Source organism: Aphelocoma coerulescens (assembly GCF_041296385.1).
Source record: "Aphelocoma coerulescens isolate FSJ_1873_10779 chromosome Z unlocalized genomic scaffold, UR_Acoe_1.0 ChrZ, whole genome shotgun sequence".
In the NCBI taxonomy this organism is placed as follows: Eukaryota; Metazoa; Chordata; class Aves; order Passeriformes; family Corvidae; genus Aphelocoma; species Aphelocoma coerulescens.
Window position 1 is genome coordinate 37,665,852 of NW_027184085.1, and position 19,078 is coordinate 37,684,929.

The 19,078-nt window shown below is 42.9% G+C and overlaps 1 protein-coding gene across 5 annotated transcripts in view; it reads left to right on the forward strand.

The window, feature by feature from the left end:
- NTRK2 (neurotrophic receptor tyrosine kinase 2) overlaps positions 1–19,078 on the forward strand; it is a 209,638-nt gene that overhangs the window by 5,396 nt on the left and 185,164 nt on the right. For 4 of the 5 annotated variants that reach the window (XR_011147650.1, XM_069001028.1, XM_069001030.1 and 1 more), the window contains exon 1: positions 2,849–3,181. The exons of the other annotated variant lie outside the window; for it this stretch is intronic. Coding sequence is in view for 3 of the 4 variants with exons in the window: in XM_069001028.1 (XP_068857129.1) it covers positions 2,973–3,181 (209 nt within the window). In the remaining variant the exon portion in view is untranslated. Of the gene's footprint in view, positions 1–2,848; positions 3,182–19,078 lie in introns of those variants that run through there. 5 annotated transcript variants of the gene reach the window in all.

The window sequence follows — 19,078 nt, forward strand, 5'->3', positions numbered from 1 at the left end:
CTTTGGTGGCCTGAATATATGACACCTTCAGTTTGTCATCTTCCCACATTCTTCCCCCAGTCAATTTTGGTAAAATACTAGTTTTAGAGGGGAAATAGATTTTTAACAGTATTTGGTAATTTTACCATCATGTTGTCACACCTGGTAATTTTTGGCATTGTCATGCAGAAATCTATGTGTCTCAAACTTTCTAAGACAAGATAACAGTACAGTTCAGCAACATTCCTATGACAAATCTTTTAAATTGCAGCAAATATAAACTGATGTTTACCACAACAGGTGATGATGCTCTTTTCCAAGTGTTTCCTCTAGCTTTATTTAACACTGACCTGCAGCTTTACGAATGTATGATCTGGCCTACAGAACTTTACTCTTTCAACACTACTGAATTACCTAATTAGCTAATTTGATCCAACTGCATGGTTTTATCTGAAACTTCTTAGACAATTCCTCAATTTTGCAGATTCACAGAAAATAAAAAGAATTTTAAAAAAAAAGATTCACAGAGATTTCTGTGAAAGAATAATGTCCAGTATATGCCTATATATGATTAGACAAATGTGAGCTTGTTGTCATAAAATCACTAGGACAGTTACAGTGGGTATTTATTGCCCTAAAGAGCTGATGTCTTTGTGTTCCTTCAGGAGAGAGAGGGGGAATAAAGCATGTTTTCCAAAGCTGTAAGCAGATTTGGCTGGAGAACAGGTTTTCCAGCAACTCAGAGGTTTCAAAATTTTAGTTCTGTCCTGCACTATGGCTCTTTCTCAGTCTTTAGTAATTTGAATCATATTGCAATTTATGCAAATAATTTTTCTGTCTCTATTTCCTCCAAATCCTTTAAAAATCACCAACTTTTGCCTCTAGAAAATTGCTACATGACATTTTAATCTCACTTGCCATCCTTCCATAAATATTTTGTTTAGAGGAATATTTTATTTTAAAGGTCGTAGTCCCTTTCAAAAAAACTTTATATTAGGCATAGACAAAACATCTTTCCATGGTTTTATGCAGTATCATTGGCTTTGTTATTCCTTTGGACTCTTCATCTTCCTTGTGTTTTACTTAGAAAGGACAAAGTGCTGAACTTCATAGAGAGGCAGTGTACTCTGAGCATCTATACAACAATTTAACTTAAACTTCAATAACTTTGGTTTAAAAATATAATGACTGACAATACTTTCAATTATGTCTTTTTGTACAGTCTGCATTTGTTGCTTTATGGGGAGGTATATTACTTCTATATAAGGTGTTTCAGCTAGGTATGGTTATGACTTTCTTAGTAGGATGCTCTTTTAAAGCAAAATCAACCAACCCACGCCAGGCCTACAAACGCATCCAGTAAGATGTGGATTTTCCTGTTAGCCTGAGCAGATGCAAATAGAACGCAGTGCACTTTCAATGAATAAGTGTCATGTCAAATTGATTCCTGAGCACCTTCTAACACTGTATTAACAGTTCATTCTGTACCTTTGTAACAGGAATTCCGTAACCTTTTTTCTTTAATCCGCCCTCATTTAGTCATTTCAAAATACTCAGCTTGGGTTATTAGGTAAGAAAGGACCATCAACATCTTTATACTCAATGGTAAAGTGGTAAGTGAAGAACCTGTCGACATTGATCAAGGACTACCTGTCATGTGCCAGGACAGAAACACAGAGTCTCAGAAACGGCAAGGGAAGAGCATCCCAGATCAGCTGCTCTTTGCACCTGCGAATACGTGACACATTCAGACTTGCCTCAGCCTCGATGTATGAAAATGATAACTTCTTCTTGTGGTGTGTCGAGTGTCGTCCCCCCGGCGCCTGGGGGCCGGTGGGGCGGCCGGGGGTGACGGCCCCCCGCGGGCCGGGCCGCGGTGCACGGCGGCGGCGGGACGCGCGGTGGCGCCTGCGGAGCGCTGAGCGCGGGGCACTGCGGCGGGATCCGGCGCACCGGCAGCGCTGCGGAAACCCGCAACCGGGGGTGGGGGCAGAAAAACGAAAAGCAGCCCCGGCCGCGGAGCTGTCAAGGGGAAAACAAGGCATTTTAGGGTCGCTCATCCATCGCCTTCCGGGGTTCTCGCACCATCCCAGTTTATCACCCGATGGCGAGCTCCCGCCCTGGCGAGCATGCCAGGTGCATCTCGGCACCGTGCCTCCGTCCGCCCGGCGGGGCTGAAAGCCCGCACAGGCGGCGGCGCGCTGCCCGTCCCGCGGAGTGCGTGTACGCCTGTATGTCTGTGTGTGTGTGTGTATATGTACATGTACGTGCGAGGCTGAAAGCTCAAGCGCAGGCTGCCCATTGGTATCTGCTCTTCGGCATCCTCCCTTTCCCCCGCTCCCCCCTCCTCCCTCCCTTGTCTTTTTTTTCATTTTTATTTCAGGCTCATTTTGTGGAGTTTCTGCCCCTCTCTGCGTCAGCCCCACGTCACTTTGCCGGCAGCTCCCCGTCTTGGGCTGGAGCAGGAGCCGGAGCTGCTTTATTATCAGCTGGAGGGAGGAGGAGACGGTGCGTAAAGCGGCGAGCGCGGAGCTCTGAGCCCCGCCACCGCCGCTCGCTGCGGCTCCCTCGCCGCCCGCTCGCCGTCCCTCCGGCGGGCAGCGGCCGCCCGGCCCCCACAAATAGGAGCGCAGCCTCCGCCACCTGCCCCCGCCGCCCCGCGCGTTTTGCAGCATCATCAGCAGCAGCCGCGGGGGCAGGCGGTGCCGCTGTCCGCCCGCGGGGCCAGGGGCAGGTGCCGCGCCGCGCCGGAGGCCCCGCTCGCCCCTGTCGCCGCGGCGCCCAGCTCCGGCCCCCGCCGCCCCGCGCACCCCCGGGGCGGTCAGCGCCGCGGGGCGCCTGTGGCTGCGGCTGCGGCGCGCCCATGTGAGCCCCGGTCGCGGGGTGCCCGTCCGCGGCGCGGAAGGCTGCGCACCCTCCGGCCGTGCGCCCCGGCAGCGGCGGTGGCGGCGGCGGGAGCAGGAGAAGGCCGTCGGGGCAGTGCTGGAGTGAGCATGGTGTCCTGGCGGCGGAGGCCGGGGCCCGGCCTGGCGCGGCTGTGGGGCTTGTGCTGTTTGGTGCTGGGCTGCTGGCCGGGTGCGCTGGGCTGCCCCGCGTCCTGCGAGTGCAGCTCCTGGCGGATCTGGTGCACGAAGTCGTCGCCGGGCATCGCTTCCTTCCCTGTGCCGCAGCGGAGCGCCGAGGGCGATAATGTCACCGAGATGTGAGTACGGCCCGGGGCCGGGCGCGGGGGCTACGGGCCGGAGCAGGCGGGCGAAGCTGCGGGCGGGGGTGGCGGGGAACTGACCCACGCTTAGAGGCTCTTGCTCCGCGAGCAGATACGGTGGCTGGAAGCCTAAAAGCCCCGTGTGATTTTCTTTGGACGCGGCTTACTAGAGCTGCCCCTGCGAGCCCGTTTAGATGATGAATCCTAATTGTTCGCGATGCAGGGACCGGGGAGGGGGTCGGCGCTGGCTGCAGCGGGACCGGGGCAGTTGGGGAGCGGGACAGGGCTGGGGCTTCGCCTCCGACCCCTGCCCCAGCTCCTGCCGAGCGGTGCTCACCGCTCAGCCCGCACCTCTGCGGCGGCAGCAGGTATGAAACAGAGGGTTTTTTCTATTTCTCTCTCTCTTTTTTTTTTTTTTTTTTTTTTTACTTTCGTTTCCTCAGTTTATCGCTGTGAACCGAGAGTTTTGGTGGGGGGGGCTTCCCCTTCGCTCCATATTTATCGTGTTTTTTTATCCTACTATTATTAAAAAAAAAAAAAAAAAAAAAAAAAAAAAGGAAAAGTAAAGGAAGAGATGCGCCAGAAAGTGACAGCAAACTGCCTTCCATGCCCTAACCATAGGAATGCGAACCTGCTTTGACCTTCTCAGTGGAGGTGGTTGGAAGGAAAAAATACAAAACCTGCAGAGGAATGAACATAGTGCTGCTTGTCAGCAATTGGGAGGGAATTAGGGAACCCGAATTAACCGTGAGGAAAAAAGTTTTTTTTTTCTTCTCATTCCCATGTGGTGTTTCCATCCCCTTTGGCCTCCTAGACAGTATTTGGTGCGGGAGTTACGTAGCTTTTCGTGTTAAATCCTGCATCGTTTCACCACTCAGAGCACTATGGCATGCGTGTACATTGCCTAAGAAAGCCTCTTGCAGAGCAAAAAATTTTGGATACTGCATGGGTAGATGATAGATCTCGGGAAAAAACCTTCTCAAGCTGTTTCACTCATATTTCCGTACCCCTGTTTTTGAATTGTTTTCTGTGGCATTTAACGTAAAAGATACCAGCATGTTTGGTCCAAATCTATACAGATTTCTCACTATTTCTATTCTCCATCCTTTTCTGTTTTTCAGTGTCTTATAGAAACAATAAAAGAGTGTTGTGAAATACAGTGTGAGTTTAGATAAAATTCTAGCCTTTGGGCTACATTCCTGCAGTTTGTTGGAGTCAATTTGCTGCATTTCCCTGCATGTGCTTGGAGGAAAAGCTGGAGGCACTCATTTTTACTACTCATGTATGGCCTACCTTTGGGTGATTTTTTTAGGACCTGTGATAAAGGAATGGTCTTCCTGAGTTATAATTGTTACTGATTCAGATGTTTATGTAATGTTCTGTAGATTGCTTAAATAGAAAAAAAATTACTTTGAGCTATGCATCTGTGATTATTTTTATAGGCTTTGGTAGCCTTTTTATCCAGTGCATTCTGTTTAGAAGTAACAGAGCAATTTTCCTCTAGAATTTAATCTCTGATTTAAAAGGCCAGAAGAGAAAACACATATTGTAAATACATTTTCTTCCATGATCAACTTAAAACATGTCTAGTCATTTTGCATTGATACTTTTGGCTTTAATTTTCCTGGGTTTTTTGAGCATCATGTCTTTACAGTTCTTCTTGGTTTTTACTGTATCATTCTGTGACATTGCACGTTGTTGTGTTTGGTGATCTAAAAATAATTTTGAGTCATGGATTCACAGGAGATGCTCTTGCACATATTTAAGATGGTCTTTTCATGCGTGCTTTTAACATAAAACACAGGGGCCCTTTAATTAGTTTATAGACATAAATTAAAAATTGGACTGCAGTAATTTTCACGTTATTTCATTGTGTGAGCTTGGTAAACAGTAAGTATGTACAGAAGCAGTTCTAATACAGTAGGTGCAGATTGTCAAGCTGTTTTTAACACCACAGATCTTGCTTAATTCTAGCTAAGAAACAGGTTTAGGAGACTGGAGTGTTGCATTTCACTTGTGAAGCTTCAGGCCTGGTTCTTCTTTTATGTGCTCTGCAGATACATTCCATTGGTCTCTGGTAGAATTACTCTTGGTATAAATAACATGAGAAAAGTGTAAGACAATTATTTTGAAGAATTTATTCCCATTTATTTCCTGAGTATATTGAAATCGGTCCTGGGTTTGACAGGAGTGGATCCTGCAGTCCTAGGCAAAACATCCACAGGCACCCAGGGCATGTGTGCTGAGTTCAGTTCCTTGCCACAGGCACTGGGAGCACTGGGATAACTGCATGGTCAGGGTGTGTATGTGAAGCCCATGGTGGTGCAGAGGGTTGGCTGTGGGCCAGGTGAATGGCACCGAGCAGGCAGGATGTGAGTGGGCAGCCAGGGTTTTCTACTTGGCTTTAAGAGATGGGAAGGAGATGAGGTGGTGCAGCAGGAATAGCAGAGATGAAATACCATGTCTGTGGCAGCCTCCACCACACCCAGGTGCTTCACCTCTGTTATGGTCCACAGGTGGAGATTGTGGTTTAGAGTTTATAAGCAGTCTTGTCCCAGTCCAGGTATTTCTTGATTCCTGCTTGGATACAGCATCCAAATCTATGGAGAGGGTACTTCTGCATCAGCCCTATGAAGGCCAGCTGCTGAAACTTGGTGTGGGAGGGCATAAAAGTATTTATGCCTGGTGCTTTCTTAGTCATCTATCTCACTCTTTCTCTTCCTGGCTGTTCGTGCATAGTTTTCTATCACAGTAAATAAGATAGATTTTAGATTTGCCCAGTTGGTTAACATGATGACGTGGGCTCGTCTTTATCTGGGAAGCAAGTACCAGTGCTTATCATAACAAAGTGTACTTGTAATAATTGTTTGGTCACTTTGGTATTATTGGAGATAAATTGAACTCCAGAGTGAGGTTCTGCATTAGGATCATGGTATCAGTCACTGATACATTAAAAGCCAAGGACCAAGAGTGACAAAAGCAAAATGACTTTATCGGTTTTGTAAAATCCGTGCATTTGTAGGCACAATAGCAAATAAGTAGTCCTTGTCAAGATCACTCATACAAAAATATTAAAAGGATAGTAAATGAGAAATTTTTAGAGTGGTCAGGACTTCTTGTAAGAGGAGCAGTGTAATATTTTCTCATTAAGGAAAATTTATTGCTATTGTATCTCAGTGTATGTGACTCTTCAAAGACTTTGATTTTAAAGTGACTTGCAGTACCAAGTATATTCCTGGCCTAGTTTCACATTTCTGTTATCAAGTCATTAATATGTTTACTTATGATTATTCAGGTGAATGGGGTTTGAAATTAATTGGTGTTTTTCAGGAAGAACTGTTTGCCAACAAAATAGTAGGCGACTTTTAAGCTCTTGCCTATTAAAAGAGAGGTGATTGTGTATTGCGTACATTTCAAAACCACAAAATAAATTTCTAATGCAGTTATATAAAGCACTCTAGAATTGTTAATAAGTAAGACAGGATAAGTAATTTATAGAGTAAATTATTTAACAAGTCACGTGAGCTTCTACTAAAAAAAAGGGCCTGTTTAAATTCATTGAAGCTCAGAGCTGTTGGTATTTTGAGTCTTTTTTTATTCTAGATTTTGAGGCTGTTGTAGATTTAATGTAATATAAAACTGTCTACAAGGATCCTCAACCTCTAGCCCCTTCCTCTTCAAAGCAACTTCTGGCTGTGCATCATTGCATGACTTGGCTGGATTGAGAAGTTATTTCTGGTGACTTGGAATTGTATAATACATGAGGCATCAAGCTACGAATTATTAAAGGCATTTTGGACTGTGGTGACGTAATAACTTCCTTTAGGAATTTGTCCCTTTTTTTTTTTAAATTTCCTTTAAAGAGCTGGGTAATTGGTTAAGGTGAGTTAAAAGTAAGCACTGTGAAAACCAGTTTTGTAATTTCTAGGCTTTAAAAATACTCCAGGATCACAAAACATTGAATTTTGTACATGTTCTTTTTTTTGCTCCCAGGGAACCTTTTGTATTGTCTTGTTCTAGATGTTGCCCTTGTGGTTTATGAGGACTGATAGGTCTCCTGAGGGTCCCCACTGAGGCTGTCTCAAGCAGGCTGAGACAAAACAGCTCATGAGGCTGGAAGACAGAAGCATCCTTCAGGAGACACTCAGTGCTGGGCAGCGTGGCAGGAACACTGTCTCTCCTTCTATTTCTTTGGTCACCCAAGAGTTTTGAGAAAGATTTGGGATGTATATACTGAAATGAAAGATGTTGGTATAAATTCAAGGATTTGGTCTTGAGTACATTGTTTTTAAGAAACTTCCATTTTTTTCCATCCTAATGAGAAAACAGGGCTTGGCAGTGCAGCCTGTGATATCTTTAGGATGGCATTTTCCAGATTTCTCAGGTTCTATTTTTTCTTCATTATTTTTATGCTGACAAGTGTAACAGAGAAAGTATCTTAGCAATATTCTGGATCGCTAATCACTGTAGAGCGAAAAATTTTACATAACTGAACATGGGCCTGATTTCTCCATTTTGGTTTTCATTGTAAAGTAAAGAGGGATCCCCCATCCTTTTGGTTTGTTTTTTTTTTTGATTGCAGTTCTCTAGTTCTCTGTCTCCCATGTTTGTCATCTGTAACTACACAAATATCTAAGAGTATGGCCATTAAGGTGGTAATCCAGATACCCTTGCCTGAGCAGGAGGAGTGTAGCAGGTAATGAGTAATAAAAAATGAGAAATGGAGCAAAGAACTCTAAAACTGCTTCAATGTGTTGTTGATGTTAGATGTATATTTAGCTTGTTACCTCTGTAAAACTGTTCTTTAAAAACTGTCCTTTAAAACGCAAAGCAGATTGTAAATTCTGTAATTTACATGCATTTCAAATGGAGACATAATTCCCTAGAGGTTTGAAACCTTCTACTGCTTGAGTTGTGAATATGCTTTTTTACAGGATGCTGTTATGTTTCTGAAGATCTCTTCATCCAAATGTATGTAGTACATCACTGCTATTAAATTATATATGATCATATATAATTGGGGCGCATCTTAATTCCTGTTTGATTGTGAACCTCTATTTTCAGAAACTGCAAAAGGCAAAGCAAACTACTACCTGTCCTGAAATGCGTGTATGGAGATTCTGTGTTTTTAAATAGATACTGTTAAACAGAACAATACAGTATCACAGGATCTCAAAATGGGTCAGGTTGAAAGGGACTACTGGTGGGATTACCTAGTCCAACCTCCCTGCTCAAGAAGGATCCACTAGGGCACATGGCCCAGCGTTGTGTCCAGATGGTTTTTGAATATCTCCAGTGAGGGAGATTCCACAACCTCTCTGGGCAGTCTGTTCCAGTGCACAGTAAAGTTCTTCCTCATGTTCAGGTGGAACTTCCTGTGCATCAGTTTGTGCCCATTGCCTCTTGTCCTACTGCTTGGCACCACCGAGGAGAGCCTGGCTCTGTCCTGTTGATATTATTCTTTCGGATGCTTCCATGTATTGGCAAGATCACCTCTGATTGATCTCTTCTCAGGGCTGAACAGGCCCAGCTTCCTTCACCTTTCTATGTTTAAGAGATGCTCCAGTCCCATAGTCATCTTCATAGCCCTCTGCTGGTCTCTCCAAGGAGCTCCAAGTCTCTCTTGTCCTGAGGAGCCCAGAACTGGACGCAGCACTCCAGATGTGCCTCACCAGGACACAGTACAGGGGCAGGATCACCTCCCTTGTCCTGCTGGCAATGCTCCTCCTAGTGAACCCCAGGACACCATTGGCCTTCTTGGCCCCCAGGGCACACTGCTGGTTCATGGACAGCTTGTTGTCCACCAGGACCCCCAGGTCCTCCTCAGAGCTGCTTTCCAGCAAAATAGCCCAAGCCTGTGCTGTTGCCTGGGGTTATTCTTCTCCAGTGCAGGACCCTGCTTTTCCCTTTGTTGAATTTCTGTCAGTTCTTCTCTGCCCATCTCCCCACCCTGGCCATCCTGGGGTATTGGCCACTGCTTCCAGCTTTGTGTCATCTGTGACCTGCTGAGGAGGCATCTGTCCCTCTGAGTCACTGCTGAACAAATCTAACAACACTTGACCCAGTATTGACCCTTGGGAGACACTATTTGTGATGAGCCTCCAACTAGACCTTGTGCCACTGATTGCAGCTCTTTGGGATCTGCCAATTTTGGATTCAGCCAGTTCTCAATCCAGCTCACTGTCCACTTGTTTAGTTCATGCTCCCTGAACTTGCCTATGAGGATATCGTGTGAGACAGCATTTAAAGCCTCGCTGAAGTTGAGGTAGACAATAGCCACTGCTTTCCCCTCATCCATCCAGGTAGTTGTCCCATCATGGAAAGCAGTCAGGTCAGTCAAGCATGATTCCCCTTTGCTGAATCCATGCTGACTAATTCTGATCACCTTCTTGCCATCCATGTGGGTAAAGATGGCCTCCAGAATGAGGCACTCCATCATCTTTCTAGCGGTCAAGGTGGGCTGACTAGCTGGAAGTTCTCTGGATCCTCCTTCTTGCCCATTTTGAAGACCGGGGTGACATTTACTTTCTTCCAGTCCTCAGACACCTCTCCTGATTGCCATGACTTTTCCAAGGCAACTGCAAGCAGCCCAGCTATGCTGTCTGCCAGCTTCCTCAGCACATGTGAATGCATCACATCAGGACAGCATCTCTCTGTCTGTTGCGAGTGTCCCGTTCCTGCTTTCACTTCCTGTGTATCTCCTGCTTGTGCTTCACTTTTGACAGGAGATTTTTGCTCATCCATGCAGCCGTCTTGCCCTCTTTGCCCCATTTCTTACTTGTCAGGATGCACTGGTCTTGAGCCTGGAGGAGGTGATGCTTGAATATTTATTGACCAGCTTTCTTGAACCCCTCTCTCTGCAGGGCCTGTTCCCATAGGAGTCTTCCAAGAAGATCCTTGAAGAGGCTAATGTTATCTCTCCTGAAATCCAGGATTTCCATCTCACTTGCTTCCTCCGTGCAATGTGCTAAATTCAGCAATCATCTCATGGTCACATTGCACAATTGTAGTGGAGTTACTGGAAAGCAGTCACACCATGGAAATTATGCATTTATTTTTTACTATTTTCTTGTAAGAAAATTATCTGCATTGAGTGTTGATCATTTACAGAGGCTATAGCTGAAACTTAAATATTTTTAATACCAATTCAGCCATATATGTTTCTGTGTTATGTTTTCATTGTTAGGATAAATTCTTGGAGATGAGGTTTCAGGTCAATATTCTTTTGTTCCTAGACAGGGCCTGAAGTAATGAGATTTTTTTTTTCTTCAGAAGTAAGATAAGATGGAAGGAAGCAGCTCAAAGGTGTCCAAGCTATATTCAGAGGCACTTTGACAGATTGTAATCTTTGAGTGGTGTAAGTTGAATTTTACTTTGCTAAAGCAAACTAGTCCTGATCTTGCAAGGTAGTTAGATGCTTTTCATTGCAGGGGGAAGCTGCGGCTGGGATTCTGGCCTATGTAAAGTCAGTGACTAAAATGAATGGAATTAGTGTTTCACCAGCATAGTTTAGAATACATATGTGAAGGATGAAAGAAAGCTTGATTCAGGAATTTTCTTGCCTTTTTTAAGTTTGGAAGAGATAGAGCTTGTTGCTCAATTACTTGATGTGTTTTTGACTTGCAGATTTTTTTGCCTTTCATTGTATTTTCATTCTGTATGAATACTAAATACGTTGAGGTAAGTGGAAGCTGAGCTTGAGTATTTCAGGAAGGAGCCTTTTACAATATTTTAGATAATTTTGCTTTGGAATGAACCTCCATGTGCAAAAAAAGTTGCAGCTCCTGCTATGAATTCACAGAGGATATGTGGTTCATTGTGTACAATTGTCTGATATATAAATAAAGGCAATGCATTAATCAACATTAAGTCAGTCCATTGCTGAAATAGACAACAGTGAAATGGCAACACTTCTGAGCTCCTTATGGAAGAATCTGTCCACAGAGCTGTAGCTGAAGCTGGGAAAGTCACCTATTTTTCCTCTTGGTTTGACAGATGAGCCAAAAAAAATCTTCCAGTTTTAGATGTAAATGAAGTTAGTTTTACCTTTTTAATTTCTTAACCATACCTGTAAAACTAAGTAAGGCTGTGTTCAGCGGGTATTTTGCGGAGCACGGTTATCCCACGTTGCACAATAAGATGCATGTGAAGAGTGCATAGGATGTGACTTTTCCCATTCTTTTGCAACAACTGTCTGGTTTTCTGAATGCCAGACAGTGCAGCAAGCATATGTGGATAAATCATGTGCAGAAACTGGGCTTGTCAGGCTTACTGGGCATGGACTGGGAGACCTTTCCACAGCATGTGCTGTGGGCGTCATGCGCTGGACTTACTAATCATGTCTGGGACTGTCCCAGGCCTTGGCATTTATAATCTGGCAACTGCCTGCTAACTGTGAAGGCACTTAACTCAGCTGGCTACTCTCTGCAATGGAGAACGCGCTTCTTCCAGGAAGTGATTCAGGAGGCTGAATTAGGGTCCCACTGCAAATTACCCAATGCAGTCATCCCTTTCCATCTCCACTGGCTATTAAGAAAACATTGGGGACTTAGCTCACTGGAGTGAGGGGCAAAAGCAAGACCTTTGTTTTAGCAAGCAGGGTCATACTGTGGAGTAAACTGATTTTGTGGTCCTAGGTAACCATTTCAGCATGCATGTGAAGAGCTGCTCTGCTAGAAGCAGAACATGGGTCTGAATGAAGGTCTTGCATGTCAGCATCTTAACTGCTGGTCCTGTATGGTGTACAGATGTGGGCCTGCCTTGGTTCTTCCTGTCTGAGTTGCCTTCCTTGGCATGGAATATTCAAATGTGCTTCTGGGTCAGAGAGCAGGACAGTCTGTTTAGCTAAGAGGCTGTGATGGTTATTTGTGTGGTGAGACAGCTGGGTCCTGCTCCTGCTTCACTGAGTGCTCAATTAAAGCAAAAATGGGAACAGCATAAACAGGTAAGGTAGAGACTACCTTCTTTCAGATGGCTTTGTAAATATGGTATCTTCTGAGAGACTGGAATCATATTTCCTTAGGGAGAGGAAGAAGTTGAATCTGGTACCTCTGGAGCATTATTTACAGCATTTCCTCCAAATCTGTGGTCTTCAACCTCATACAAAGATGTCTTTCCCCCCCCCACCATTTTTCCACCCACTAGGTGGGTGAATAGTCTATTGCATATTCATCTCCTATTCTCCTCTCCAGTCTTACCTCTTTTAATTTTTAGAAACAGGTTTTGGAACACATGATGCATATGGTGATCTTCACCTGGTAAACATATATACTGTACTTTCCAGCTGGGAGCAGTTTTGTTGACTCCATGGGTCTAACTATGTAGTGTACATAAGCATATGCTTTAAGTGTTTTATGTTTAGAGTGGTAGTAAGTAAGCATCTTTCTAAGACTCTACTGTGCACATATCACAGAATCACAGAATATGCTGAGTTGAAAGGGACCCTCAAGGATCATTGAGTCCAACTCCTGGCCCTGCACAGCACCATCCCCAAGAGTCACACCATGTGCCTGAGAGCAGTGTCCAAACGCTCCTTGAACTCTGTCAGGCTGGTGCTGTGACCAGTGCCCTGGGGAGCCTTTCCCAGTGCCCAGCTACCCTCTGGGTGAAAAATTCTTTCGTTATATCCAACCTCAACCTCCCCTGACACCACTTCAGGCCATTCCCTCGGGTTCTATCACTGGTCACTATAGAGGGGAGATCAGTGTCTGCCCCTCCCCTTTCCCTCATGAGGAAGTTGTAGATTGTGATGAGGTCTGTTCTCAGTCTCCCCATCTCCAGGATGAACAGACCAAGTAACCTCAGCCAGTCCTCATACGGCTTCCCCTCAAGACCCTTCACCATTTTTGTTGCTGTCCCTTGGATGGTCTCTAATAGTTTAATGTCTTTCTTGTACTGTGGTGCCCAAAATTGGACACAATATTTGGGGTGCAGCCAGTGCAGACTAAAGTGGGACAATCCCCTCCCTTGACTGGCTGGCAGTGCTTTTGGCATTATTTATAAATATAATAAAATTACAACAGATTGCAAACATTTTGAATTGGCACAAATCCATGTAACATCAAGGCACCTAAATAGAAAAATATTAATGCTGGATACTACTTCTGCTGTAAACACCACTGCAAATCCTGGATCAGGTTTGTGTGCTACGACTGTCTTGTTGCCTGAAACCTATGTCATTTAGGGGATATGAAGGTAGCACAGGTGCAGAAATAGATGCTACTTGCCTTAGAGGTTGGTGTGGGTGGAAGAAAGACTCCTCCTTTCCTGCTCTGAACATTTCTTCCAACTGTTTGTGGCACTCCTGTCTGCATTGAGGCAGGGCAGTTGTTCCTTCTCTTGCATGGCTTGGTTGCATGAAGGGTTTTTGCCTGTTTTAGAGCACTTCTGTGTGTTCTCATGACTTTTAATGAAGTTGTAGCAGTGTTGTTCTTCACACTGAGTGTCTAAAATAGAAGGTTTAGGAGGTGAGAGTCTCAACAGTTGGAGGTATCCTCAAAATACTGATCAATCTTGTATTTGCAGGTGAAGAATTCACCATCACCACGTATGTCTTGGGACAGGGGCAATGCTGCAGAGGGTGTGTAGGATGGAAGAATGCTGGAAGGTGTGTCTGCTACTGGGATGCAGTCATGAGAACCATAAGCAGAAACAGGCTGGAGAATGAGAGATATACTACTCTGCTCATAAGCAGTGGCAGGGACAAAAGCTGTGAAGGTAAATGAAGAATGCTGTGAAAGTAGTGGTGGTGAGGAGAAGGCAGCTTTGCAGGGGTAGTGAAGAAGGTTGAAGACTGTAGCTAAAGATGTCACCTTGTGAAACAGGTACATGCAGGGTAAGAGTTTCATTCGAAGGTAAAATGGTAGAGAAGGTGATCTAAGACTTCAAACTATTCAAATGGAAAAGAAATGCTTACAAAAGAGTGTATTTTCCTTATACTTTAGAAGTATAACAACAAATACATCCATGAGCAGGCTTTAAGTACAAGTTGATCACAGTCTAGAAGGAGCATTGCATTTGTCACATAGCAAAACATACAGAAATACAAAGAGAAAACTGAAAGACACAGGACGGTTGTCTGGGTGTACCATTGTGACAGAGAATTTGCTCAAAATCAAACTGGCCTAGTACAAGGGCGTGGAAAGTTATGGAAACAGTAGCAGCAATGTGGCAGTCAGCGTATTAGAAATATTCTGGATTCTGACAATTGTGCAGAAAGCGTAATAAACACATCATTACGCTAATATATGCAGTGTAAGTAAGAAACTACTTATGTTAAATGAAAAACAGGATTCCTCAAGTAGAATAATGCTAATGGAAGAAGCTATGAATTCCAAAGATTGGCCAACTAAAATGAGAAGTGGACTATACAGTAGTGTAAATAAATGTGATAAAGTGAAATAGGAAACTGTGAAGAGCACATAAATGTGAAACAGTGAAGAATGACTGTGAAAGGCAGTAAAAATGGTTGAAACGCTCTCTGAAAAATGCATTGGCTAAATTTAAGTGGTAAGATTGATGTCAACATACAGAAGGTGGCAACCTATTCTAGTGCTAGAAAGAGGTAAATGTCAGGAAAGTCAGTATCATGGAAAGACAAAAGGACAACCATAACCCTCTTGGAATCTTTCAGTAACATAATGTGAAATTCTGTTCATGTGTGTTTTTCATTAAAAGACAAGAATGTCTTGGAGAAGACACAGATCTGTGATCAGGGCTACACGAGATATTTCACAGGTATTAGAAAGGAGTCTAGGAAACCAATTGTGAACCATGGCAGCAGATGATATCATTTGCGGAATGGAAAAACATATACCAGTTGGGTTCTCTATGTAATAATTGTACAGAAAAGGGGTAGAGGTTATGACCATATGTAGTCTCTCGAGACTTAAATAAAAACAGAAAAAAGAAACTTTTTGCTGGTTTATGGAAAGGGGAATATTGTTTGAGTTGTGAGGAGTCAAATTGTTCAGCAAATTTAATGTATTGACAGGATATAGATGGATTTTCCTGGATAGATGGCTTTAAGTTTTGCAGCTTTGCTCCATCCTTTGGAAGTACTGCTTTTTGATCTGTATCTGGCATGAGGTCCACTGCATGCAGTGAGTGAGATGGTGGACAGGGTAGCAGGTGAGGATATAGGTTTTGATGATCCAATGATCCAGAGCAGATTGATTAGAGTATTTGATATTCTACGAGCCAGTAATTTTAAACTGAAAAAAGCCAAATATTAATGTCAAACACTGAGAATTGTATATGTGGGAGAAGACTGACTTCGAAGGAGATTTCAGAAGGATTTTCTTATGTTGAGTGAAAGAGTCAAGGAATATTGAGCATGTCAGAACCCAGAGACAGGAAAAAGAAATTGTTGTGGGGGATACTGATTTATGCCAGGAGTGCTGTCTAACTCTGAAGGATGTCCAGATACCTAAGACATTTCTTCCAGAAAGTCACTGTCTGAGTATGTGCACCTGAAAGGAAGAGAATTCCAAGGTTTTGACAGCAACCAAGAAGCTTTAATGTTTCGATTCACTGAGAGACTTAAAAAGATGCATGTAAGGGATGGTTGTGTGAAATGCTACTGTGCTCTTGTGGAACTGATGTTTTTCCATTCTCATTTGCATCAAGGCCAGTGACAGCTATAGAGATGGTGTATGCAAGTGCTGAAAAGAGAGTATTTGCATTACAACTTTTTGAAGACTAGGTGGTTCTGCAAGAGAAAGAAATGTCACATATATTTGTATTTATTCATTCCTTTGAGATGCTCTTTCGTCCTTGCTAGGAAATAATAACAATCATCAACAACAACAATAATAATAAAGAATAGTTTTATGACTGCTTTCTGTTGAGAAATAATGGAAGGGCACATTCACTACTCTCCTTTTGTATGTTAATTTACTGTGTCATTTTTAGCATATATATTATAAAGGGTCTGTACAAGAGTTTAAGCTTCTTCCTAGCAATCTGCATAAATTATTTCATACACAGGGGATGAAGACATGTTTTGAAGATAAGTATAACATCAGAGATTAGGATATATCTTTGAGAATAAATAGGTCATTTTTTGGCCTTCTGACAATAAAAAGGAATATCGACTTTTCCAAAATACCTTTGCTAAGGAAAAACTAATCTGTAGCTCTCATGTTTTCCTGGAAAAACATCAAAAATTGATGTCTTGATGAGATACCAAATGTACAAACTTGGGGATCTCAAAGGGGAGGCCAGGTCTCTAAATGGAGAAAATACTTAAATAAACTCTGCATGAATTTGGGGGAAAGTAATTCTGAAGGTGGAACTCATCAAGGGCATAAATATTAAATCTGGACAGCTGCATGAAATGTCTTAAGTTTGCTTGATTCAGTAGTCTGCTATCTGAAGAGAAGAAAACAAGCATCTTGAAGCCAAACCAGAAGTATAAGTAAGACCAAGGATGTATTACATTTCATTTTCCCTGCCTTACAATAACTTTCTGTAAACTTTGCATTCCAGGCATATTCATTTATTTTTACTTTGCCTTCATGCTGTAAAGTGGGAACTAAGGTTGGCTGGCAAACCACAGACTTCCCATATTCCAGGCAGTTGTAGTCATAAGCAAGGGTGTGGATCTGCTCCTGCAGTGCCAAAAAAAGATTGGTATCTTCACTGAATTCCCATTTTCTTCTGCTTTAAACTGGTGGGTTGGCACTAATGGTTCAGGATGATGGCTTTGGAGAATCAATTTGCAATGGCAACTATGTGCTACTAATTGGATAATAGTATATTGTTGTGTAACAGAAGTCTGGGCCCTGTTGCCTCCTGGCAGTTGACACAGCCGTACATCAAGAACAGGGAATTCTTGAAATTAACTGATCTGTGACCTTGCCTGTGAGATGCTGAGTTCCAGATTGTCCTGAACAACACATTACCTGCGTGTGGGATGTGTGTAGTGCAGGATTTGCTCAAAAAAAAGGGCATGCCTGTGTAAAGAAAGATCCCAGAGCTGATTATGTTGTCTCCAGAGCAGCTGTACTGGCATGTGGAGAGCTATTTCCTGTAGTCTTCTGTGACTTATGGTTAAATACTCTAAACGTGAGGAACCTGCGATAGTGGCAACCAGTTTTTCACTCTTTGTGATATACAGGGTGATTCACGGTTAAAAAAAAAAAAATACCACTGTAGTACTTCCTCAGAATTTGTCAGGAGACACCAGGCAGCCAAGGATGGAGTCAAGCACTGGTAAAATTGCTGAATGCTAGGTAAGTCCACCATGGATTGTCTCAACACATCTCAACACACTGCATCTTTCCTGAGTTATGGCATGCTCCTCTAGCAGTAGAAGTTCTGTTTCCTGAAGCAATCCTCGTGAAATCTTGCACTTACAATACCAGATGGAGAAAGCAAAATAGAATAAAATAATTGGAGTAAGCTTCTGTATCTGTAGAATACTTGTTGGATTTAGGTGTCTATATCATGCTCATTGCTTGTTAGAAGTTTCCTTCCTAAAGGAAGGTTGGTTCTTTGCAGAAAGGTTTCTTGATTGAGCAGAGGTTATACCATTGATGCCTACATCTGTCTGAAACTTTACATTCCCAATATGCAACATTGTGTAGCTCTGTGTTTCATTTTCCAACTGTGAGTTCATACCACTTCAGCATTATTTTAAACTTGGTTTCAGAGGGGTTACAAATAAAACCCATTTGAATATGCCAGGTTTCACCAAGTGTTGTATCAAGTTTACAAGTTTACATGATCTTAATGCATACCAGTGAATTGGCCTACATTTGTTGAAAATGCCTCTAAGTTCTAGCCTACCTTTTGATGAACTTGGTATGACATTCGAGTTTGTAAGAAGATATGGCACTAGGGAAGTTTTCAATGATTAATTTTCAGTGTTAACATACAGCTCTCACAGTAGTATAGACTAGGGACATATGTGACCTGTCATTAAATGGTAATTCATCTACTGACAGTTCAATGTCTGAAGTGTGCTGCCTTTGTCCCCTAAAGACTTAGTGAAAAAATAACTTGGAATATAAAGTTTTCCCAAAGTTCAGACACATTTCACCAGTGAGTGTTTATTAATTTAAAAAACTTTTTTCCCCAGTTGTATGAACTAGAGCTAGACATATAATTGATTTATTTTTTGGAGTGTTAAGAAAATATGTTTCCCATAAAGGGAGTTTCTGGCAACAGGAATACTTCTGGAGCTGCACTACAGTGTTGTTTGCTTGCATCTATGTTGTTAAGACCAGCATGTGCTAGTTTTTTTTCCAGCATGTCCTTACAGTTCCAAATGGAGTATAGGAAATAGAGGAAGTAAGTTAGAAAGGCATATTTCTGCTGGCCATTTTTATTCAGGTTAAGGAAAAGATTTGAAAGTTGGCATGAAATCCTTTTTTGAAATTACTACAGAATAAAGTAATCTAGATGGCTTTAAAAATCAGAACCCACTTTCTCTTAATGCTCTTGCAGTTCAGAATTTGCTTCACTGATGTTAAACATAATCTGTAGCCTTTCACTCTTGTAATGAGCAAAGTGAAGACCACCCTCTTAAAGGAGGTCTTATTTGGAGGAGTTGACTCTTACAGGTTAGGATTTTAAGCTGTTGTTTCCAAAATGTTGTAGCAGTGGTAAAGTGTGTGTGACACTATTCATTAGCCACTGAAGTGTGACAGGATGAATGTGGTATTGTAGGTTGCAATGTGCATCCTAGGTGTGTGATTCTGAATGCCTTTATTAGAATTAATCTGTAGTTTACAATGGGGAGATTAAGTTAAAGGTCTGAAGACAATTGTTGTTTACTGATTACTCCTTGAAGGAAAGGCAGAATGCTATAGTATAATCAGCAAATATCTTTGTAGGCAGCTGCAGGCTTGATTTAGAGGCAGCAGCCAGTATTTGTGAACCGATACGTGT